Source organism: Typopeltis vanoorti, chromosome 19, assembly GCF_054136105.1.
Source record: "Typopeltis vanoorti isolate ZY-2024b chromosome 19, IOZ_Tvanoo_1.0, whole genome shotgun sequence".
Taxonomy (NCBI): Eukaryota; Metazoa; Arthropoda; class Arachnida; order Uropygi; family Thelyphonidae; genus Typopeltis; species Typopeltis vanoorti.
This window is the reverse complement of record NC_143567.1, coordinates 76,686,474-76,713,253: the sequence shown is the minus strand read 5'-3', so window position 1 is coordinate 76,713,253 and position 26,780 is coordinate 76,686,474. Positions and strand designations below refer to the sequence as shown.

The 26,780-nt window shown below is 36.8% G+C and overlaps 1 protein-coding gene across 2 annotated transcripts in view; it reads left to right on the top strand.

Moving 5' to 3' along the window:
- Positions 1-26,780, top strand: part of Cep97 (centrosomal protein 97kDa) — a 208,006-nt gene that overhangs the window by 21,827 nt on the left and 159,399 nt on the right. For both annotated transcript variants that reach the window (XM_090409279.1, XM_090409280.1), the window contains exons 2-3: positions 5,622-5,761; positions 13,570-13,672. In XM_090409279.1, coding sequence (XP_090265405.1) covers positions 5,622-5,761; positions 13,570-13,672 — 243 coding nt within the window. The remainder of the gene's footprint in view (positions 1-5,621; positions 5,762-13,569; positions 13,673-26,780) is intronic.

Here is a 26,780-nt window from a genome sequence, read left to right as displayed (position 1 = left end):
CTTTCTTTTGCAACCTCCAGGGATGGCTCCTTGTCATCGCTTCTTCCCACTGTTCCACCAAGCAAAAGAACTCCCCAGTGTCAATCTTGTAGCTACCTCTCAACAGTTTAAAAGTCTTAATCATATCATCTCGCCTTCTTCTATCTACCAAAACTCTGCAGTCCACATTCCCTCATAACTAACATTGTACAGTCCAGAAACCATCTTTGTTATCTGCCTCTGTATCCTTTCTGCAGTTAATTTATCCCCTTCAAATCCTGGGGACCAAATTTGAGAACAGTAGTCTAAGTGTGGACTATCAGGATATTAATGGAACGATAACTCTTTTATCTCTGCAGGTCCGCGTCCTTCTTATTATTGCAGCAATCCTCTGGGTTACCTTCACCATCTTTGCAGTATGTCACCTGAATTTCAGTTTTTTATCGATCATTCCCCCCCCCCCAGATCTCTTGTCTTCCCTACTTCCTCCAGTACAGCTCCTCCAATTGAGTATGCAGCCTCCCATCGATGTATTCCAAACTTCAAGACTTTACATTTTGCTGCATTAAACCGACACCCCCATTAATTTGTCCATCTGTCTAGTTTATTCAAATCCTCTTGCAGGGCTGCTGCATCTTCACTATTAATAATAACCCTTCCCAGCTTCACATAATCTGCAAACAACTGAATATCCCCCTGCAATCCACTGACAATGTCATTGATATAAAGGTTAAACAATACAGGTCCCAGTACTGAGCCCTGTGGGACCCTACTTGTAACCTTCTGCCTTCTTGATACTGCCCCACCATACACAACTCTCTGATACCTATCAGACAGCCAATCCTAAATTCAGTTGACTAACTTGACATCTAAACCCATGTGCTGCAACTTAAATATCGGCTTATCATGTGGCACCCTGTCGAATGCCTTTGCAAAATCAAAAAAAAATGGCAGTATATGCCTTTCCCTCATCACCTTCTCTTGTCACTTTATTATAAAAGGCAGTCATATTACTAAAGCAAGAGCACCCCTTAACAAATCCATGTCGACTCTCACAGATAACATTACCCTCATCTACCCAACGCTGTATGTGATCCCTTACTAATTTCTCGAAGATCTTTACAACTATTGATGAAACATAAGCCGGCCTATAGTTAGACACATCTAGTCTTCTACTGCCCTTATGCAATGGCACTATCTTACCTTCCTTCCATTCCTTGGGTACCTTTCCCATACCCAGGACTAATTTCAATGAAAGTTTGGCTACGGGAAATTAGTTCGAGAGAGTTTCATTGAAATTCTCTCAAAATCCGTGGTGAAATCTTATCCAATCCTACAGCTTTATTGACATCCAGAATACTCAGTATTTGGAACACTCTCTCCTCTTGCACCTCTAAACCTTGAACCTGCCCTATCCCTCTAGTATTAAAACTTACTTCTCCAGGATGAAATATCCAATAAAGTGTTTATTGAACAACTCCACCTTTGCATCACTGATGCATGTCCTTTGCATCAGTCACTCTGTTCCCATTTTTATCCCACAATGTCATTCTTCCACAATCATTTCTCCTCCTACTGGCCATATAGCTAAAAAATTCCCTACGATTATCTTTGGATCTTAGTGCCAGTCTCTTCTCATATTCCAGTTTCGCCTTCCTTACCATATTAGTCACTCTCCTGGCCTGAGTCTTATATTCTTCATGCATCTGCTCCTCACCCCTCTCCTTACAACCTCTTTTTCACCAGCAGTTTCTGTTTGATATTGTTTGTCATCAAATCTTCTTCACTCATGGAATACAGCTTACTATTGCTGCCAACAAATATTCCTTCACAGTTTCCCATGCACTAATGATATCCTGGCCTTCCAATTCTGCCCTCCACAGAACTGCTCCAAGTTGATATCTAAGACTATTATAATCACCTGCCTTATAATTCCACATTACGTTCCCTTTTCTTTGATACTCCTGCATGTCTATTCATCTTCCAAGTCAAAACCACATGGTCACTCTCTCCAACGGGGGAGGGCGAGAGATGTCATCTCCGTTATTATCAGCTCTTCTGATGCTATGACCAAATCCAGAACTCTTGAACCTCTTGTTCCCTCTATTACATGTTGCCTAAGACATCTGTCCCTCAAGAATTCCAGAAATTCCATTCCCTTATTACTACTATATGCATTTTCCTCTTTCCAACTTATACTGCTGTAGTTAAAATCTCCCATAACAATCATTCTTCTTGCACTTGCCAAACTCAACTGCCTAACATCTGCTCTCCACCCTCTGGGGAGCAGGAGATGTTAGATTTTCCCCAAACATTTCTTTATCATTTGCTTTGCATCCATTCTTTCCAGTCTCCTTCCAATCTCTTTTATACTTCTTAACCCATTCCTCATACATTCCACTTCTTCAGTGCATCTATCTATCTCTGTCTCTCTCTCTCTCCAAACAACCCACTCTTGCTCGACATTCATCCTGCCCATCAAACACTATCTTCCAAACCTACTGCACTCCCTAATTTTATATTCTTATCCACTTGCTGCTCTTCTTCCTCGCACTTAATCATGCTACTCATGTCTCTTGGTCTGCATTCATTTGTTTCTGACATAATGAAGTTTATGAAGTCTGTTATGCTTATTTCGATATTGCCAACCTTTTCCCATTTTCTACATTTTAATCAGACATGCACTCACTGATCTTTCACTTGCTACATTTCTAATTGCTGAGAGGTGAACATGTTGCAAGCAGCATATATGACAAATCTGATAGTATGCTGTGTAAAATGTAGTATTTTATTGATCTGGTAGGAAATAGTAATGTTAGGAAACAGCAGCACCACCAACAGAGGTGTCAATTCTTGAAACATCAGTATAGATGGGTAAGAAATCAGAGTGAACTGCTGTGTGGCCATTGAACAATTATTATTATTAACAACTAACTCCCACGATGGAGTGAGAGACTCATCGTGGGAGGTACACACTATTGCGCTTAGTGCTCATCCAACCATGCTTTAAGTGCTCGCCAACCACTCTCCATGCAAAGAACCTGCTTCTCATTCCTCTGTTCATACCCTCCTTATACATTTTCCAGCAATGGTCTCTTGTTCTACTCCTCCTCTCCCATTCTATGATAAATCTCTTCCATGTTAACTTGATACAACCCTGACTAGATTATGTCTCAATCATATCTCCCCTCTTCCTCCTATTCATGAGGCTTTGTAACTTACATTCTCTCAATCTGTCCTCATACTCCACATTCCACATTCCTTTGTGAATCTTCTCTGTACCTTTTCCAACATATCCTTGTCACCATGAAAACCTGGCGATGAAATCTGTGCACAATAATCCATATGAGGCCTGATCAAGGCCTTATACAGTGGCATCATAACCTCTCTTTCTGTATGTCAGGGTCCCCCGCATCAATTATCTTTATCCAATGTGATGTCTTCACAACTTGTGCAATGTGGCCCCTGAATTTCAGGCCCTTGTCTACCATCACTCTTAGATCTCTCATCTCCTCTACTTTAAAGTTTCCCCACCAAGTGTATACTTCACATCCCATTGTTGCTTAGCAAATCTCAAAACCTTACACTTTGCAACATTGAACTGGTAGTTTCACTTAACTGCCTGTTCATGCTACCCATTCAGATCCTCTTGTAAGGCCATAATATCTGCTTGACTCTGCATTGCTCTTCCCAGTTTTGCATCATTTACAAAGAGCTGCATATCACTAGTTTAAATCCATCTCAATATCATTAACATACAAATTGAACAACAATGGTCCCAAAACTGATCCCCTGCAGTACACCACTAGTGACCTTCCTCTTTCTGGATATTGCATCTCCACACACAACTCACTGATATCTATCCAACAGCCAGTCACTGATCCAACTCAGAAGTCAGTTATCCAATCCCATATGTTTCAATTTATTTACCAGCTTGTCGTGTGGCAGTCTATCAAAAGCTTTTGCAAAATCCAAGTACACCACTGTATATGCATCTCCCCTGTCCAAGGTATTTGTCACCTTGTTATGGTACATAAGATATACAGATATACAATTGCAGGTAGATAGATGATGGAGCATGTGGCTTCTTTAGTTGACAAAGATGGAATGCAAACCTGCTATGGAGAGATGCTGTTATGTTTGGTGCAAGTAATATTCATGCCAACAGCTTGCATAGTCAGTTTAACATGCAAGCCAAAAGGATGTATGTATGGCAGTCTGATGCTTGTAATATTGAGCTTCCCACATAGAGAAAAGGGACTAGTTCATGTAGGATGTTCTGAAAGAGACTTTATTTTTAGGAGATAATTAAAATTCATTTACTTCATTCTCTCAATAAAGAAAGTAGTAGTGGTATTACATTGCATTTTGAAATTTCATCATTTCACCAGCTTTTCAGTGGCACACAGCAGAGACTACCTACTCCTTCACTTACTTAAGCTTGTTGTCACCGTCTTAATAATTTTGCATTACTTCTGTTGATGTAATTCTTTGAAAAGGGTCTTATTTGTTTCAGCACATCATCATCTCAACATCTGTTTTTTTCAACTGTTTAGTTCAAAGTAGAATTGTTTAGGGTTAATAATCAGAATCCCTTCTTGGCTTGACTCATGTTCCCAATATTAAGGCTGGACTGAGTTTACCACGTTCTCTGAGTGAATAAGCTACTGCTCAAAGGAGGAATAGCACATGGTTTCATGGAGAGTACCTGTCAGAATTGCTATAATCATTAACACTGCGGAGATTGCGGTCAAAAAAATTGCAGCTTAGGTCGTGTGTATCCGAGAGATACATTCGTTACTAGTATGTGCTGAAATGCTATAAAACTTAAAAAAACACTGCAAATATAATACATGATGGTTCATTTATTTTCAGTTGCAATCTAGAAATTATTGAACAAAGAAACAAAGAAAAAAAAAACTAAACCAATACTATACTGACATCGGAGTTCAGAGTATCTCTCAGATACAATTTATTATCAAATATCACTTTCACTTTTGCATTCGACTCTGTCATTCTCATTATCGGCCTCAAGTAACATTTGCTGAATCTCTTCAACATCTGATGAATTATCCAATTGATATATTTCCCCCACCATTTTCAATGGGTTAATTAAAAAAAAACAAAAAACTAAACCAATACTATACTGACATCGGAGTTCGCGGTATCTCTCAGATACAGTTTGCTATCAAATATCACAAACCTTTACATAACACGTGTTAAAGTAAACTGATGGCATAAACAGTGCGGAATATCACTCGTAATATATGTATGCACAGCTAGTCATGACCTCCAAGCTATAACTGGATATGTGTAAGAATATTTATATTAAAACAGTTTGTACCTGTTAGATCAGCTGTGACTTCCGCAGGGTTAAGATCCTTTATCCAGACGAAGTATGGGTCTGGACACAGTGCAGCATGGTGTCCATATACGTACATATTTGCATGTATGCACATACAGTGTATGCCATTATATTTAGCAAGTGAAATATGTTTGTTCTTTATGGTTACTGTATGATTTATAAAGTTCTAGGAGTAACTGGAAATTACACTTCTTTTATGTATGTGAAAAGTCATGAAATTAACTTAGTTTTTATATAACATTTTAATAATATGCATTGTTTTTATTTATTATTTTAGAAAGGCATGTTTTGGATTTGTCAGGAAAAAGTCTTAAGAAAGTTGAAAAACGAGATGGCATTGGAATAAAAAAGCTAATATTAGATAACAATGAACTTTCCAAATTGGAAAATCTTGATTATTTTCAAGATGTTGAAAAGGTAAGTTATCTTTATTCAGTTAGAAGTTATATTACACCCTCCATGACTCCACGGAGGATGTAATAATAATAATATTAAGACATAGTAATTTGTGTATTGTTATCATTTAATCATTTAATAGTTAGAGCCGTATCAGATACTGCCTTCTTATCCTAAGTTGACAGTTGTAGCTAAATATTCGGTTTTAATTAAAACTTTTCTTATATTGATCAGAAGTTTATACTTGCTTTTTTTTTTTTTCATTCTCATCGAGATGCTCTGTTGGATTTTATCTTTATGTGTGGAGTTGATCTCATTTCGTATTCCTTTTCATGATGAGCTCAATGGCCTATCACTGCCAAGTAACTTAGCTTTTTCGAAACCTTATACTGCTTATTAGGGCAGTTAATCATGTCTGCCTTCAGTATGTTATAAATTATGTGTTCTTCTGGCTGGTTTGTCTGTTTGGTGGGATGGAAAACCCAATTTTCTGGGAGGAAAAACACTGCTACCTCCATCTGAGAACAGTCATTTAGAGATGGCAGGGTTTTCCCTCCTGGAAACTCGAGGTTTCTATCCTGCAAACCAGCCAGAAGGACACACTCAACTTCAAGACATAATGCACTGGCCACATAGTGTCAGTTAGTTCAGTTGTAAAAAAAAAAAAAAAAAAAAAAAGAGAGAGAGAGAGACTGGATAACTTACTTTCAATTGTGAAAAGTCCTGATAAAGGTTCTTTGCATCCTAGATGGGATTTGAACCAAGGTCTCTGACCAAAGGGCTTCACCTCTCTTGACTGAACTACAGCGGCTTTACAGCTAATAACAACTGTAAGAAAATCATAAATAAATCCAAAATTTATTTCTTCAGTCTCTTTCCATCCACATCTGGTTATATACCCTCCGCATAAATTTCCAGTTGTTTCTGTCTTTAGCCAATGTTCACCATCTCATGTCAAACCTTTGTAGATTATCCTTCCATCTTGTTTTTTGCTGATCCTTCTCTTGGCATTCACTCGCTGCTTAATTTTGTCCTTCTTTCATTCTATTAATCTGCCAATATAGCCAGCCCATCCCTATTTACATGCTTTACAGTGTCCTCTGTAAAGCATGTAAATAGGGATGGATTTCCAGCCATATTTTTAATTCTTTTATTTCTAATTCTATCTCTTTTTTTGTTACATTCTTCTTCTTTAAGGCTCTTTGGGCTATTACACACAACTGTCTTTCTGTAATTTTTTAGTCATTGTCCATGTCTCACTTCCGTAGGTAAACACTGGAATAAGGCACATATTAAATAGCTTTATTTTTAAACAACCAAAAAATGCAGACAGAATGGCTTAATGTGATTCTTCTATTTATTTCTTTATTTTGTTTTTCTTTAAAGCTAACTAATCGTCCAAGTTAAGTACAGTCATCCACAATTTCAATAAAATTATTTGATATGGATGTCATAAATTTTGTTTTCGTTATGTAATTTTACCCATTTGTTCCTGCTTTCTCTGACAAGCAAGGTCATTTAAAATTTTCTGAACTTTTTTTTTATGTGGGATATACAGTATATAAGTTGGTCACCTGGTTTTGAAATTAAAATAAAAAACAGATTGAAACACAAACTTAATATATAAAAAAAAAAAAAAAGCTGGATAACTTTTTCATTCTGCATCCATGAGAAGTCAGTGTTGCTGAATGTTGATTTAGGAAAATTTTGTTGCTGTGAAGTGGATATATTTAACTTGTAGCAGCATATAGTAATGCTTATTCACATTGGAGTACATTGCTAGCTATATATTTTTGGAATTCTTTATAAAAGGACCTTATTTGCATCATTAGCAATGCAATTTAGGATATTTAGTAATGCAAAATACCATTTTGAGGATAATGTGGAAATCAAAAACATCTTGAATGTTTTTGAATGATACATGTAACAAACAAAAAATACTGAAATGACCGTGTTCTGTGAATTGAACTTAAGGAAATTAAGGAAGAGTAAAAACTTTCAGGCTTGTATAGAAGCCTAACTGTTTTTTTTCTGATGTTCCATTACATAAGGAATGGAAACTCCAAAATGTCCTGAGTAGAGCCCATAATTTTTACAATATCACGTTTCTCTTATCTTAGATATGAGATTAGTTACTAAAGTCGTATTCCTCTCAGATAGTAATATGCAACATTTCTTGTTGAGATGTATCAAAACTTGTGTACAGTGAAAAGTTTTGATAGTGCCAAACTTTTGATAGAAATGATAATAATGGAAAGCATCATCATTGTAATTGCCTGTATTAGTTTTTTTTTCTAAAAACTTCATGCCATCATCTGGCAGATTTAAGAAATCTGAATCTACTGATTTCAGTCTAGATTTATTCTCTGATGGACTGGGTTAATTTTTTGGAGGTAAGAAGAGAAATCTCACAAAGAATTACAAACTGCAAAAATGTCATCCACATAGAACCATGGACAGATGGGGGAGTGAAGATATTCACAATGCATTGCTAAAACTGCTCCATGTAATATATTTGCCATTCAATTTGTTTTTTTTTTCCCCTGACAAAAAAGTAACTAGTATTAATAGCAAAATCAGATATTTCATTAAAAAAAAAAAAAAAAGGTAAGCTGTATCCAAGTTGTTTAAAAAGTCAGTGATTAATAAAAAGTATCAGATCTTGATTTAAACATATTTTTAGAATATGTTTATGTAAGAGGAAGAAGAATTACTCTTAAGGCAGATAGTACTATAGACAGATGTTTTGGCTAGTTTGTAGCACTCTATAGAATATCTCCTGATCTAATTGGCATAATGAATTATTACAGTCAAGTCCCCTACTGATCAACATTTTAATGGGTGAAATAATAACACAATTAAAAGATAAGTTAAATAGAATAAAAATTGGTAATAATATAGTAAATCTAATCTGCTATGTAATGGTAGTAGACACAGAAAATAATTTACAGAGGAGTATATCATTTCCAACAGATTTGCCAAATATATAATATGGAAATATCAATGGAAAAAATCAAAACACTTCTGATCAGTAGGCAACCAATCAGGTATAAGCTAGAAATAAACAGAAAATAATAATTGAATAAGTGATAAATTTTAAATACTTATTAATTCATATTAACTCAAAAGGCAGCAATACTCGCCTGGCCAGAGCCCAGTTTGTGGAAACAGGCCATTACCACAGGAAGGTGGGGGGGGATGGCGACTAGGAGAGGCTTCTTTCACATTTCTTCCCCAGAGTAGATCCTCCGATTTCTGTCTCTCTCTCTTTTTCTCTTCTCCCCTCCCTTTCTTTTCACATGCAGTTTGGGTGATCGAACAGAAATTGGCTCCCTCTTTGCACTATTATCATTTTTAATTAAGGAACCAGTTTCTGCTCCATTTGAGGATGCAGCAGTAAAACTGTTTTCTGCAGGCTGGCCACCAGATATGTCTGGGACTGAATCTGATGATAATGCATTTGTTGGAAGCTTCCGGATCAGCTGGCGAATAATCCTGTGCTCCTTGCCAGTTCGTGCCTAGAGGGACACTGTCAGAGGCCACACTTGAACTAGAGTCTCGGCACTCCCTGTGTGTGTGTGTGTGTGTGAGGTATATATACACATCTCTCTCTCACCCTGCATGCTCCTTCTCTTTGATTTCTGAATCATCGTTGAAGTACAAGGAGAAAAAAAAATGACTGTAGTTTTGAATCAGTATAGTGTGAAGTGGAGGTTGAGGTATTTGGTGGAGCGTTGTTGCAGGCCAGGGAATGTGGAAATCTGGAGACTTTAGGCAACTTGGCTTAGTGAACAAGCAAAAGGTGAGCATTATGAGGGATTTCAACTATAGCAATATTGATTGGAATGATCAGATAGCATTAGGAAATAAGGAGAATGAATTTCTTGAGTTCTTAAGGGACAACAGCCTTAGGCAGCATGTAACAGATGGCATGTGAGGGTTAAGTCTTAGATCTAGTTCTATTATCAGAAGATGACTGTGAATGGAGTGGCTAATCTTTCTCCAGTTGGAGAGAGTGATCATGAAGTGATCACATGGGTGGCAGCCAGTCACATGAGAACCAGGATGATGCTAGTTGATGACACTGGCAGATTGGTAACCATTGTGGAGTATATAGTTGAATTATGCAATGATCAGTTTATGAGTGTATTTCATCCTTGTGAAGGCGACATTAGGAGAAGCTGGAGTGTAGAGGGTAGGATAGAGGAGAGACTGGTGGTGAATGAGCAGGAAGTATATGAGGAATTAAGTAAACTTCATGTTAATAAGGCAATAGGATTTGACAGTATATCACCACATGTCTTGAGAGAATGCTAAAGGGACGTCATGTTTTAGTAATCTGCTTACTTATTACATAAGGTGATTGCATCATTGGACATGGGAAATGGATACATGGTAGTATACTTAGACTTTGCAAAGGCTTTTGATAGATTACTGCATGATAAGTTTATAGTCAAACTAGAGCAGATGGGGTTGGATATTAGACTAGTGCATTGGATTTGAGATTGACTGTCTGATAGGTATCAATAAGTTGAGTATGAGGGAGCAATATCCCAGAAGAGGAAAGTCACTAGTGGTGTAACCCAGGGTCCTGTTTTAGGGCCATTGCTGTTTAACTTGTAGGTTAATGATATTGGAGATTTCAGTGGGGATATACAGCTGTTTGCAGATGGTGAAAGTTGGGATGAACTATGAAGAGTAGAGCAGATGTGGCCTTACAAGAAGACTTGAATAGACTGATTTTGAACAGATACAGGAGTGGGGATGCTAGTTCAATGTTTCTAAATGCAAGGTCTTAAAATTTGGAAAACAAAGATTGGACTTAGAATTTACTCTTGGTGGTGATATATTGTTGGAGGTGGAGGAAGTAAGAGATCTTGGGATGATGATGGATAAGGATCTGAAATTTAGAGGACATATTGCCGAAATTGTGAGGACAATACAACAAATTCTGGGAATGACGTGGAGGACACTAACTTGTAGAAGTAAGGAGGTTCTGGTTTATAAGGTTCTGATTAAGCTACACATGAACTGCTGTGCACAGATTTGAAGGATGAAGAGATGTTGGAGAGGCCCCAGCTGCAATTAACCAAAATAGTTTCTGATCTCTGGAATGTTGAATATAAAGAAAGGTTGAGACGATGCACTTTGCAGAGTCTAGTAGAGGAGGAAGAGAGGTAATACGATAGAGATGTACAAGTTAGTAAGGGGTTGTTATAGTATTAAGATTAAAGAGGTTTTTCATAAAATAGTGGAAAATTGGAGGAGAACAAGAAGCCATCTGTGGAAGCTCTTTAAGGAGGGTGTGAGCAAGGGATTGAGAAGATTTTTTTTGCATGGAGAGTTATGAATAATTAGAATGCATTGCCTGAGAGAATGGTGTCTGCAGAGAATTTGAATGTGTTTAAGGCATGGTATGATGAGCTGTGTGTATGACAAAAGAGACCTAGATGAGTTTGTGACTCCATGGGTCTTAGAATAATAATAATAATAATAATAATGCCTTGTGGAATTAATGGCACCTCTGGCACAACTATTTAACATGAGTCTTGCAACAGGGCTAGTCCCATAGGAATGGAAGGTTGAGAAAATTCTTCCACTTCACAAAGGGTGTGGAGAGATGAGGCTATAAATTGCAATATAATCTGTGTGTGGCTAGGATTGTTGTTAAGGTATTAGAAAAGTCGGTGAGGACTAGGATTCAGAGGTGGGTTGATAATAGCAGTATTCTTTATGATGATCAGCATGGGTTTGTTAGGAGGAGGTCATGTTTCAGCAATCTGCTTGCTTATTACACAAGGTGGCAAATTCACTCGATAAAGGAGATGCCTGTACAATTTTATACTTGGATTTTTCAAAGGCCTTTAAACTGTCACATGACAAGCTAGTAGCTAAACTGTGAAAGAGATGGGATAGATAATAAACTAGTAAGTTGGATACCTGATTGACTGTCAAACAGGTATCAGGACACAGAGATCTGTTTTTGGGATCATTATTGTTTAATTTGCATGTTAATGACATTGGCACTGGCTTAACTGGAGATGTGCAGCTGTTTTCCAATAATGCAAAGTTGGGAAGGGTTATAAGAAGTAGAGCAAATGTTGTGTCCTTGCAGGAGGATGTGAGTGGGCAAATGATTGGAGCTATCAGTTTAATGTTACAAAGTGTAAGGTTTTGAAATTTGGTAGATAAGGTTGGAATTCAGAGTATACAATTAATGGAGAAATTTTGAAGTTGGGGGAAGAGATGAGAGATCTAGGAGTGATGGTGGACAGAGTTGAAGTTTAGGGGTCACGTTGCTAAAATTTTAAGAATATCCCAACTGATTATGGCAATAATGAGAACATCGACATGCAGCAGCATAGAGGTTATGGTTCCTCTGTATAAGGCTTTGATCAGGCTACATATGGACTGCTGTGTACAGATTTGGTCCTGGTTTTCAGGGTGATGATGATGTATTGGAGAAGGTCCACAAAAGGTTTACTAAGTTAGTGTCAGGTTTCTAGAATGTCAGATATGAGAAGAGATTGAGGATATGCAACTTACAGAGTCTTGTGAATAGAAGAAGAAGAGGGAATATGATTGAGACATATAAGTTAGAGTTGTTACCAGATAAATGTTGAGAATATATTTCTCAACATTAGAACTAGAGGCCATCCATGGAAGCTGTATAAGGAAGGTGTGAGCAGGGGAGTGAAAAGTAGGTTCTTTGCATGGAGAGTAATTGGTGAGTGGAATGCGTCCTGAAAGTGTGGTGAGTACAGAAACTGAGAATAGGTTCAAGGTACTGTCCGATGATCTTTTGGTACGAGAGAGAGTATAGACCTCCCATGCTGAGCCCTTTGGCTCCATGGAGGTCAGATATTAATAATAATAACTCTCAAATGTACCAAATTGGTCTCTGTTATTCTTCCACTCTCCTCCAAAATCATTAAAACAAGAGCCACTGCTAACCAACATCCTTTTTCAAGTCCATCTTAAAACTCACTGAACCAACTTCACTGCCTCCTCTTTTATTCCATCTAATTCTTTCCTTTGGAACAGTCTCCCCCACTCTGCTTTCCCCAAAGCTTATAACCCTCAGCTGTTCAAGCAGAATGTGAATAGACTCCTTTCTTCTATTTCTGTTTGTCCACATACGGCACTAGTGTGCTATAGGTCTTGTGGCCTTTTGTGTGTGGACCTGATATTTAAAAAAAAGAAAAATGCTCTGACACTCAAGCCAATTAAACTCCTCAATACTCTTGACCCAAACCTAACTGTTCTTAATACATTGTTTCATTAAAATCATATGCCATACTCAGTCGGTTATCTCTGTTTCATATCTGGTGATATTTTAAAATGAAATGGCCAGCACTTGTCATGTTGCTGGCTTGCTGTGTACAAGCCAGCAACATGACAAGTTTTGTGTTCTTTTTATTTTCCAACTCTTTAAAATTCTTAGCTCATTAGTTTGTTTAGTTCATTTCTTTGTTATTGGTTTATTCATGTTTTGGCTATCTGATAAGTATATCTATGCTCAGACTATCGGCTCTTCATCTTCAGCACCTCCTAATTACATACCCACTCAGTCTAATCAAGCCCTGGTCCATAGTACTGTATGATTTTACCTTCAAAAATTGCACACAGGTATGTCAAAATTAATAATCCTTATTTAATTTAATCTCATTTATTTAACATTTCTATAATCTAATTCTTTAAAAAAAAAAGAAGGGGGGGGTTTGCCATCACCATAAATAGCTTTGCTTTCTTTGTATAATTCAAATGTTTGGAGCAACATGATTCAGAATTTGAAAGCATTAAAATTTAATTTCTTTTCTTTTTTCTAGCTTTCTGCATGTGAAAATCACCTAGTAAGAATGTTTGGTGTCAGTAAACTTCCACATTTGGTTTCAATTAATCTTGCCAACAACAATATAGTATGTATAGAAGGTTGGTTGTTTTTAGTAATATTTTATTTCTTTATTATTATTATTTAAAAAAAAAATTTTTTTTTTGCTTGTAATCCCTTTCTGGACTAGTTTTTACAAAACCTCTTCAGCAGATATTATTTTTGTCTGAATATACAGGTATTTGTCAAAAATTTCACAAACTAATTTTTTCATGTTTTGTAGTCAGCTGATATTAGTGGAAAACTATAAAGTTGTATTGATAGTTTTTTCATTTGGTTAGACCAGCACTTCCCAAACTGTGGACTGCAGCCCCCTTGGGGGCTGTTAGTTTTGTTGAGGGGGCCGTGAAATAATGAAAACAAATTAAAATGTTTTAAGGCTAAATGTGCCATGTCAAATGTGTATGTAAGATGCTAAAAATGTAATATTTGCATTTGATTTTGGCAATATTAGGCGTGTATGTTTTGTATTGAATATAAATACAATAAATATTATAATAAGATATGTTTGTATTACGATTTTTTTTTTTTTTTTTTTTTTGAAGGGGCCGTGAATTAATTCAGTCTAACCCAGTGCTTCTGAAACTTATGGATGTAAAATCAAGAATATAACTTCTTGGCATCTTTAATTCATATAAAGTTGTGGTAATGATTTTGAGTTAACTTAATTAGCTTTTGAGCAGTCTTTCCTAATTGTAATGTTTTTTGAAGCAGATTATGGAATGCAATCTGTGTATGGAAGTCTGTTTAAGTATAGCATCTGTTTGTATTATGTGAAATGAGTTGGATTTTGATAAGAGAGGTGATTTTGAACACATGTAAAAATGATTTTGAGAGGAAAATTTTTTTTTTTTATAGAACAGTTAAAAAAATGCCTATTATTGATAGCCTGTTGAATAGTAGAGCGAATTGAAAATGTTCTAAAGATGTGCATACAAACAATAAGCACATCAAATGTAGAGTGTATTTGACTGAAACTGAAAAATATTCTTTTAGAGTGTTTTTTTTTTTCATGTTGATCATGTGCCACAAATGTAACATTTGTGGCACATGATCAACATTCAGCTCACAGTAATGATCGTTCTTTCTGTCTTGGTTACAGTGATAAGAAATCATGTGGAGTTGTGGAGATACTTGCTTTAATTAGAATAAAATAATATTTAACGCTTTGACCTTTAAATCACAGCATAATTGCCTTGATCAACAGTTGACCAAGTTCTGCACAATAAAGATCATAGTTGTTAAGCAAATAAAAGTTTTTTTTTTTAAATCAATTTTTGCTGTATTGTAATACATTGTGAGAAATGCTGAGCAGGGAAGGTGGCGGGGTTGTTCCTGTGTATGCCAGAATTGTTCCAATATAAGGAAAAATAAATTCCTCAGAACATATAGGACTGGAACCAACAACTAATTCTGTTACTCTTTAGTATAGCTAGAAAGGATTAAGTGAATTGAATAATTTGAATAACTGAACAATTTTTCAGCAGTTCTTTTTGTTTTTCATGCTAAATGACTATTTTTTTTCAGTTCTTTCATATGTCTACTGTGTTTTCTTATTATGACAGTAAAAAAATATTAATGTTGGTTTTGCTAATAACTTAGTAAAATATAGTTATATTTTTCTAATTAACATTATCAAAGTTAACCATTATTTGGCTTGGTTGCCAGTCTTTTTAGAAACTGTTGTACAGTTTCTAATTTCCTATGGAATTATTTGTTCCCTGGGAAGAAAAATTAAGATTACTGCACAAAAAATCGATGCCATTGTCTTATGAGATAAGCTAACCTACTTTTTGTCAAAAAATGCATAGGGAGAAAGAAAAAAGTTTTTTCCTTTGAGAAAGGCATGTATGCATCTTGATTATTCATTTTAATGAGAATAAAAATGATTCAGAGAAACACAAAAGGGCATTATGTATCTAATTTTTTTTGTTTAAATTGCCTAATTTAAAAATAAAATGCGAAATGTTTGATCATTTTTAGTTAAATCCATATAATCAAAATTCATTTATGTAGACGTTTTTTTAAAAATATAAATAGCAGCTCTGGTATATATACTTTTTTTGAGATTCTTATGATCTTGTATGAAATATCCTGCTTTTACATTAAATGCAAAAAGCATAAATCAAAATTATAATATTAGCTCTGCAGTCTTGATGTAAAAGAAATTTATGACTGTCAAATGCAAAATCATAACACGAAGCAGAAGACCCATCACCTAAGCGCCTATAATATTTCATTAGTCAGTTTTTTTACTTATGTAAGCAACCTCTTGAAGTTACGATATACACAGCGAAATATGTCATGAAAATACATTTAGTAGAAATTTAAAAAAAATGCCTACAAGTTAAAATCTGGTTATTTATTATTCCTTCAAATCATTGATTTTGATTCATATAATCAAAATCTTTTTTGTGATACTGCTACATGTGTTGTAGCTTGCTGCTGAAAATTTTTTATTTAGCCTTGTATGAGTTTTTTTTTAAAAAATTAATAATTAGCATGAGTGTGCTTTTAAATAATTACCGTATTTGCCGGCGTATAAGATGCACTTTTTTCTTTGAAAATATGTCTGAAAAACAGGGTGCATCGTATTCTCTGATACTCAGTTTTTTATTATGGTATTTTCATTTCTGGAAAAGCATTCCAGTTACGTAGAGTTCAGTGGATGCACATGCACTGTCATCGACGATCACAGCTGTGTTCCTGTTTGTTTAAACTTTCCAATTGTTGTGGTTATTTTGAACAGGCCACCACTATTGATAAATTTCTGCAGTTAAATTTTCTCTAAATTTCTTGGCAAATTATGACTGAAAAACGTCGGCATTGCTACATTATTGCATACTATAGTTGGGCACCCCCAACTTAGAAAATGATTAGAACTTGGCAGAATCAGGAAGAGGATCTAAAAAAAAGCAACTCACAGTAAACAGCCTACGAAGTGGAACTGCAAAATGGCCAGAACTTGAGGCAGAACTGAATATTTGGATTTTCGACCACAGAAAAGCGGGACTTTCAGTGTCTACAAAAACGATTATTCATATTATTCATCAAGCGAAAGCGATAGCCACTAACAGACGAATTGCCAACTTTACTGGATCAACATCATGGTGTTCAAGATTCATGAAGAGAAACCAGCTATGTATGTGGACTAAAACAAAAATATCACAAAAGATGCCAGCTGAATATGAAGAAAAAATTATTGAATTTCATCAATTTGTCATTAACGCAAGGAAACGAGAAAATTTTCAACTTGTGTAAATAGGAAACATGGACAAGGTTCCACTGACTTTTAATGTGCCCTCAAACAAAACTGTAGATTCTAAGAGCACAAAAAGTGTTACTGTTAAAACTTTGAGGCACGAAAAACCTCACTACATGGTTGTTTTATCCTGCTGTGCTGATGGGACAAAATTACTGCCACTATTGATTTTTAAAAGGAAGATGCTACCCAAAGAAAAACTGCTTAAAGGAGTGTTTGTACATGTTTACGCAAAAGGCTGTATGGATGGAGGAGGAATGAAGTTATGGATAAATAAAATTTGGTCTAGGTGCCCTGGCAGACTGTTGAAGAAGCATGCCCTGCTAGTATGGGATCAGTTTCATTCTCACAGAACAGAAGATGTTAAACATAAACTCAAGGAATTGAAAACTCAGTCAGCTGTAATTCCAGGAGGTCTAACTAGTGTCAGTTTCAACCTTTAGATGTCTGTATTAATAAACCATTTAAGGGATTTATGAAGGAGAAGTAGAACAGCTGGTTACGCCATCAGGAAGAAGGAAGAGGCCTAGCATTTCACAAGTTTGTGAGTGGGTCAAAGCTTCATGATGGCGTAACCAGCTGTTCTACTTCTCCTTCATAAATCCCTTAAATGGTTTATTAATACAGACATCTAAAGGTTGAAACTGACACTAGTTAGACCTCCTGGAATTACAGCTGACTGAGTTTTCAATTCCTTGAGTTTATGTTTAACATCTTCTGTTCTGTGAGAATGAAACTGATCCCATACTAAGAGACATTTGAAACCTTTTATAAATCGAAAACTGAGACAGTGATTAAATCATTTAAGAAGTGTGGCATTAGTAATGCACTGGATGGTACAGAGGACAATTTGTTGTATGAGGACCCAGAATTCCGATTTATAAAAGGTTTCAAATGTCTCTTCATTTAGCTCTGGAGATGAATTTATGGGTTTTGAGGAAGAAGATTAAAAGGTGGGTACTCTTTCCTAGTTAGATTAGGTATTTGTTGAAAGTAGACCTACTTATTACTTTATATTTGAAATACTGTAAATTCATTATAATATTCAGTGATAAAGTTTTTTTTCCCTAAAAAATGTGTACAAAAAAGGGTGTGCATCTTATATGCCGGCAAATACGGTATGTGCATAGTTAAGTGCTTATAGATGATAGACACAGTGTGTGGTATAACATTGGAAGCCATTAATTTGATATAAAAAAACCTTTGATGCATGTGTGGAATGTATACCTTGCTGAATATGAATGTTCTTGGGGGGGGGGAGGGGAAGGAGATGTGTTACTAGAATGTCAGAAATGTGATCATGCAGACTGAGGATCTGAGTTGTTGAATGCAAGTAGAATTTCAAATGAGAAAGCAAATGAAATGGCTTGGTAGGTAGTGATGTGTGCTAGGCAGAATGCAAATATGAATGGAATTGTTTGTATGCAAGATAATGGTGTGAAAGGTGATATGAAAGTAGTAGAAAAAGAAGAATTTGGTATGATGTCAGAAATTAAGTCTTTGACAAGTGCTTCACAGCACCACAAAGGAGTTAATAAGACTAGAAAAGCATTCAGCAAGAAATGAAACAACAAAGAAATAATGGAAGACACAAGAAAGATGGACCATAAAGGATATGGTGATTTATTTTGATTTCATGTTTAGGGGCATCCTGGACAAAGAAGCAGTGAGAGTGTTTTCTGGGAGTGAGCATTTGTGTGTGATTGAGGCAGTATATGAGGGGTGTTCAAAAAAAAAACCAAACTTTTTAAATAGTGTGCCAACTGGCACAGAGAGTGTGCTGCGGCTACTGAGCACACCTAGCGGCAGGTTTTGACATCGAACTGCCATTTGGTCCGTTCTGCTATGAGCATTAGTCGTTGAGTTACATCTGCTGAAGTGAGCACATGCACAGGCTGTTCATTTGATTAGTGACACAGTGACAGTGAAAGAGCTTGAAGAACCACGTGTGTGTGTGTGTGTATGTGTGAAATTTTGCTGCAAACTTGATAAAAATTTTACAGAGACATTTCAGTTGCTTAACCAAGCATATGGAAGAACTGTATGAGCTGAAAGCAGTGCTATGAGTGGTTTAAGTGCTTTGAGAAGAGCAGAATGTCGATAGATAAAGATTCCAGGCCTGGACGACTTTCCACATCAACAGATGACGACCATGTTGAGAGAGTTCGTGCTGTGATTTGTGGAAATTGTTGTTTAACTCTCTGAAAAGTCAAAGTTCTGACGAAGTTGGCATCAGCATAGGATTTTGCCATCAAATTTTGACTGAAAAACTTCAGATGCATTGCGTCAGTCCAAAATTCGTGCTGCGTTTGACTGACGATCAGAAAGAGAACCGTGTTGAAATCAGTCAGGAACTGCTTGCCAATGCAAATTGTAATGAAAACTTTGTTAAGAATATCAGCAGACTTTTTCCCTGTTTCCCAAACTTAAAACTACTTTGAAAGGACATCATTTCCAAACCATAGAGGAGATTCAGGAAAATGGAATAAGAGAACTGTGTACCATCACAGAAAGTGCATTCCAGGAAGCATTCTAGCAATAGAAGAAACATTGGAACAGTGATCGCCAGTAGAGGGAGGGGGACTACTTTAAAGGGAACGGTGCTTAAAATGTTGTGAAATGAGCAATTAAGTCTTTATAGCAAAAGTTCAGTATTTTTTTTTGAACACGCTTTGTATAAGCAAGTGGATGTTATTTGTCATAGTTGGAATAAATTATTTGAAAGGAGATAAGTGGGTATACAAGAAGATGTGAAAGAATTGTTGAAAGAGTTGTGAAAAGAGTTGCAAAAAAGCAGAGCACAGTGTCAAAATTGTAAGTTTGATACCATGATATGATATGATAAAAGTGAGCCAAGGTAGAACTGTGAATGCAAATGATTCAGCGAGCAGATGTAGAAGAAATGGTATGTAATGTGTTGATATATGGAGTGGTTTTGATGGTTGAAAGGATTTGTACTTGTAGAATGGGTTACATTTAAATGAGTTTTGTGTTAGGTGCATGAAGAAGTTGCTCTTTGGTGAAAGAGTGAATGTAAATAGCCACAGAAAAAAGACATGCTTGGAGGTGCACAAAAGCATGTTCACATGCATTAAATTATAATTCCTAATTATGAGCATAATTGAGAGAGAGAGAAAATGATAATAAGGTAGAGATGACCCTTGAAATGTTTGCTAGGAGTAGCAGGAATTTGATGGCGGAATCAACTCTAGCTTCCTATTTAACTGGTTGTATTTTAAGAGTTACTGGAATGCTTGACTGCTGTTAGTTGCTCTCATGCATACACACCTAATGCTAGAAGCAACAGGAATAAAGATTAAGATGTTGAAAGTTTTTTTCACTTTGTTATACTATAAATAAAAGATGCCAAGAAATTATATTCTTGGTTTAATCCTTTATCCAAGTGTAAGCAAACAGAGTTTGCACATGAAGTATCTTCACAACTGGGCTACTTGTAAGAGGTTAATGACTTCACATCAATTGCCTTAATATCCCATAATGCAAAGCACACATCCTTTCAGGTGTGTATAATGCTATTCATTATGGGAAGGGCTACTACCCAGACTGGTTTTGACCATTATTGAGATCTTATTGGTGGGAGCCAGACCCAGACTTCTACATTACTTTAACCTTGGTATCCCTCCTGGATCTGGCTCTTACTGATGAGACTTAAATAAAGGTTCAAACTGGTCTGGGTAGGTCCTTTCCATAATGCCATAGCATTATACACCTGAAAGGATGTGTGCTCTGCATTATGGGCTACTAAGCCAGTTGATGCGAAGTCATTAGCTTCTGTATACATGTAGGCAAAGACTATAAACAAAGTTTGCTTACACTTGGATAGCGGATTAACGAAGAATATAATTTCTTGGCATCTTTAATTTAAAGATTAAGAGTTCTTAGCATTGGTAGATTGTAGTAGTGACCAGAAATTATTGGCAGTTAGTGAGACTTGGTTGACAAAAGAGAATATCATTTTAGGAACAGAATATGATATGTTCAGTATATTTAGGGAAGACAGACAAGATAGGATAGTATTGCTAATGTTTGCAGAGCACATAAATCCAACCAAAGTATAAATCTTCAATAATGGAAATAGTATGAACAGTACAAACAATAAGTTCAAAGTCAGTTGGTGTAAGATTGAGATTGTCAAGACAAAATACATAATTGGATTCTGCTGCTATAGACAAGGATCATTTGAAGAGGAACTGCATAAGCAGACAAATCTTATTAATACAAGGAGGGTTGTCATTATGGATGATTTCAGCTATGTGGATATAGACCAAGGGGAGGACCAAATGCATGCAGAATTATAAAAGATAAATAACTACCTTAAGAAGCACATTATGGAAGCAACTCATTGCACAAGAACTTAGGATGTCTGAAAATTCATTTATAAATGGGATGACTACCCAGGTTTCCACCACTCTCACATAAATATCTCCGTTATTGAAGATTTATAATATTGTAGTTACCTTACCTAAAGACAAAGCTGACTTACTGGCATAACTCTTCTCTTCCAATTCCTGCATTGATGACCTTGGCAAAGTCTCCTCCACTTCACCAAGAACTGCTCTCTCCATGTCACCTATAGTCTTCCATCAAAAAAAAAATCCAAAGAATCCTTAATAACATGAACACAAACAAGGCATCTTGTTCTGATAGTATTTCACTTATTGTGTTAAAAACTTGTGCCCCAGAATTAACACCTTCCTGTATTGCCTTTTAAGCTATGCTGTTCAACTGGCATCTACTCTACAGCATGGAAACAGGCCTGCAAAGACAAGTGATAAAAATCAATCGATGAACTACCTTCTAATTGCTCTCATTTTTTTTTTCTCTCTAAATTATAGAGAAGGTTCAACAACCAACTCCTGAACCACCTAGAGGCCTACCAACTAATCAGTGACCAGCAAGACAGATTCCACCATTTGAAATCTACAGCTGATCTTTTAGCTTTCACCACCTCTCGACTTTAACTCCACCAATAATGGCTCTCTCCATGTCACCCATAGCCTTATGCCAGAAAAATCCAAAGAATCCTTAATAACCTGAACATAAACAGGCATCTGATCGTGAAGTTATTTCACCTATTGTGTTAAAAAAAAAAACTGTGTCCCAGAACTAACACCTGTCATCCTATATTACCTCTTCAATCTGCCCTACAACATGGAAACAGGCCCACATCCAGCCTATTCCAAAGTAAGGTGATGAAAGTTAACCAACAAACTACCATCCAATTGCTCTCACTTCTGTTCTCTCTAAAATTATCTAGGTCATCAACAGCCACAATCTAGAGACATATGAACTAATCAGTGACCAGCAGTTTAGATTCCACCATGCTTGATCTATAGCTAATCTTTTTGCTTTCACCATCCTCCTATGGACTCAAGCCATGGAAAAATTTGGAGAAATCGCATAGCAGCTCTTGCCATTTCAAAAGCATTTGATTGTGTTTTGCACAGGGACCTACTAACAAACTGCCATCCTATAGTCTTCCTTCTACACTCTGCAGATGGATCACCAACTTTCTCACTGGTTGCTCACTATGTGTCATGGTGGATACTTTCCTCTCTTCAGATTTCCTCACCAATGCAGAAGTACTCCACTTTCACCCACTCTCTTCCTCTTGTATATAAACGACATGCTCTTACAGACTTCCAGTCCTATCTATAGCTTTGCAATATACTCCACTCCTCTTTTTCATTGACAAACCATGTAGTGCCCAACTGTTAGAATCCTCAAGATCCACTACAACCAATGTCTTGAACTCTGATCTCCTAGCTATATCTTAGTGGGGCAAAGACTACCTTGTAGATTTCAATTCCAGCAAAAACTTAGTCCTGTCTGATCTCTTGCAAGGAAGAGCTTGTATCCCTCTCTTAATTTCAGTAATATCCAGATATCAAAACATGATCAGATTTTCCTTCTTGGACTGACCTATATCTCTAACCTTTCTTGGCACACAAATTTCAAATTTCAACCATAGTTTCTGCAGCTATCAAAAAACTTGTTGCATTTTTTTTTTTTTTGCAAGAGACACTATTCACAGCTGTTAACTCTATACAAATCCACTCAACATGGAATATTGTTCCCATATTTGGAATGATGCACCAAAATTCTCTCTAAGATTGCATGATTTTATCTAGAAGAGGATAATCCAGTTAATTAACGATACCTCTCTTCCATATCCACTTGAATTCCTTCTTAAAGATGTTCAGTTTCTGCCTTGTGCCTCTTCTGCAGATGCTTGCTTTCATGGGCAGTGTTCTGCTGAATTGGCTGCTAGAAGGATTCATGGTCTGTAGTGTTTGTTGAGAGCTCCTGATAAGATAAGTGTTATTTTAAGTTATCATTGACAATTTTGCTTGAATAGTACGTAGTTTTATTTGCTTTGCGTATCTTAGTGTGTCTGTTTGTGTGTTTTTGGTGTTTCAATTATTAATTTGATAAAATACGATAGAAGCAAGCACATGGCTCCCGTGAGAAGGAAAATGGCGGCTAGTAATAATGGTTCACCATCTTTGTTCAATAACTATAACATAAAGGAGCTTATCCAGTGTACTATCTGCAAAATGTACGCTTTGCGGAGAGCAATTGGAGTATGGTTAGATGATGATAATGGTGTGTGTGTGTGTGTGGAAAATGAGGAATTAAAGTGTATTTCAGGTCGTGAGTGTGATATTTTTGTCAAATATCAGAATGAAGAAAATAGCGATATGATAAGAAATTATGAGGTTGTATCAGAGAACTGTGAGGGCGTGAATGTAGAAAGTGTGAATGATGGTATTAATACAGATCAAATTAATGGATTAATAGATAATAAAAAGATGAGCTGGATGCAATGAGTGAGATCGCGTTGTTGAGCGGAGCGATACATAGAGCAAAGCGGCAGCTAGAGCATATGCACAAATGTCTACAGAGTGTACCAGCCAATAATAAAAAGTATGATAGGAAAAATAAGAGTATGATTGTGAACATAAACAAAATGAGGGAGCGAGTGTTGTATGGAGATTCATTAGTACGAGGTGTGTTAGTAGAGGATTTGACAAAATCGTACCAACCTGGTGCAACCATCAAGGACGTAAGTGAGTTTATTAGAGAGCAAAAGGAAAGGGTGAAAGAAATGATAGTTGTGGCAGGTACGAATGATTTGAAGGGAGATAAAATGGAAATGATAGAGGACCTGAATGAATTGCTTGAGGTAGCAAAAGAAAAGAGTGAGAGAGTTAGGATGATTAGTCTTTTGCTGCGGTATGACAGTGAAGTGTTTAGAAGGAGGGCCATAATTGCAAAGGACTTTATGCATGGGTTATGCATGACGAGTGGTGTTGAATTTGTGGACGTGTGGAGTGAGTTCGATGGGCGAAAGGATCTATATAAGATGGATGGTTTGCATTTGAATGGATTCGGTATAAGAAGACTTGAAAGAGTGTTGTTGAATGAAGTGGATGTGCAGAATCAGGGAAACTAGATTTATTAAGGGGGGTGGGAGTAGATATGCAGACCTTAGAGAGGCAGTTGAGTGTATGAATGAGTAATATGCCCGAGCGAATAAGGACAACAAATCAGAATGGGATAGTTAGTATAAGGCATCAAGGTAGGGATGGGGATAATGGGGGATCTGCAATTCATCTACACTAATGCTAGGAGTATTAGGAACAAGAAGGAAGAATTTTTGGCCTTGGTTGGCACTTCCAGACCACAGGTTATTGGCATTAGTGAAATATGGCTGACTGTAGATGATATAGCTAGTGGGATTGAATGTGATGGGTATAGTGTGTTCAGGAATGACAGGGAGAATAAAATGGAGGAGGAGTATTGTTGATGATAACTGATGAGCTGCAGCCAAGGAGAATAGAAGTTGAATTGCAGGATAGAGAAAAGAGCACATTTGAGGCCATTTGATGTGAGATTGTGGCTAGCGAACAAAATATACAATTGGGTGCTGCTATAGACTAGGTGATGGAAAAGATGGTGGAGATAGTATGCACAAGCAAATAGAAGAAATGAGTGGAAGGAGGGTAATTATTATGGGAGATTTCAACTATGGTAGTATTGATTGGAGTGAGGAGAGGACACACGGGAGGAAGGAATTGGATTTTATGTGGTTATTAAGGGATAACTATCTGCGACAGCATGTAATGGATAATACTAGGGGTCAGAGAGTGCTTGACCTAATAATTGCATCTGAGGATTTGGTTGTAACTAATATGACCACATTGCCACCAATTGGTGAGAGTGATCATAGGGTCTTGACTTGGGAGGTGGCTAAAGGGGTGGAATTTGCAATTAAGACGGTACATGTGGAATTATCGGGCTGGTAAGTATGACAAGCTTAGGAGTTTGATTGGTTCAGTGCCATGGCATGTACAACTGCAAGGGCTAGAAGTTGATAGTGCATGGGAGGCGATTAAGAAGTGTTTACATGAAGCAATGGCTGACTATACCTAGAGTCCGAATAATAAATCAAGTAGAGGGTTAAATGGATGAATAACACCATTAAGCTTGAGCTGCAAAAAAAAGAAACAACTATGGAGGGAATTTAAGGAGAAAGGTGACCAGCAGGCACATGAATGGTATAAAGCGCAGGCCAGAAAGAGTAACGAGTGTGGTAAGAAAAGCAAAAAAGGATTACGAAAGAACATTGGCCATGCAGGCTAAAGAGAATCCTAAACAGTTTTTTAGATATGTTGCAAGTTAAAGAAAAAATGTATACGGCAGAATAATTTTAAAGAATGCCGATGGAAGGGAGGTAACCAAATCAGTTGATATAGTTGAGTTACTGGTCGAGCACTTTGCAAGAATATATCATCCAGGTGGTGACATTGCAGAAATGAATGAACCAATTGATTATACGGGAATTGTGGTGAATGAAGTGGAGGTGAGTAGTCTATTGCAAAACCTCAATGTCAATACATCTGTGGGATTGGATGGTATACCAGCTCGTGTCGTACATGAAGCGGCTAAAGAATTGTCAGTACCCTTGACCATTTTGTTTAATTTGAGTCTTGGGTCTGGGTTAGTCCTGAGGGGGTGGAAAGAGGGGAAAATAGTTCCACTGCATAAAGGAGGTTCCAAGACTGCAGTTGTAAATTACCGACCGATTAGCATATCAGGAATCGTTGTCAAGGTCTTGGAGAAATTAGTCAAGAAAATAATACAGGATTGGATAGATGAAAATGGGATATTGTGTGGGGGACAACATGGTTTTGTGAAGGGTAGATCATGCCTCAGTAACTTGCTCACGTTTTATAACACACTGATGGCTGAACTGGATAAGGGTAATGGGTTTACAGTGATTCTACTGGACCTTGCCAAGGCCTTTGGCAGGATACCACATGGAACTCTAATCAGTAAACTGGAGCAGATGGGGGATGGATATAGGGTTGGTGAGATGGATAGGATGGTGGTTGATGGAGAGATACCAGAGAGTGGTTTATTCAGGAGTTAAGTCCAAAAGACGGCTTGTGACTAGTGGTGTGCCATAGGGTTCTGTTCTTGGACTACTACTTTTCAATTTGTTTATCAGTGATATAGGAAAGGATCTGAGAGGAAGTGTTCACTTGTTTGCTGATGATGCAAAGTTGGGTAGAGCAATTGTGAGTGCACAAGATGTCAAAATTTTGCAGGATGATTTGGATAGTTTGGAGGACTGGGCTAGGGAAAATGGATGTCATTTTAATGTGGCAAAGTGTAAGGTTATGCATTTTGGAGTGAAAAGATTAGCAGCAGTATATCACATTGGTGGAACCGTACTTTAGGAGATTGATGAGGCCAGGGATTTGGGAGTGTTGGTGGATAGGGAATTGAAGTTTAGGGGGCACATTGCAAAAGTGGCTAAATCAGCTCATCAAATCACTTGGCTTCTGAAAAATACTTTA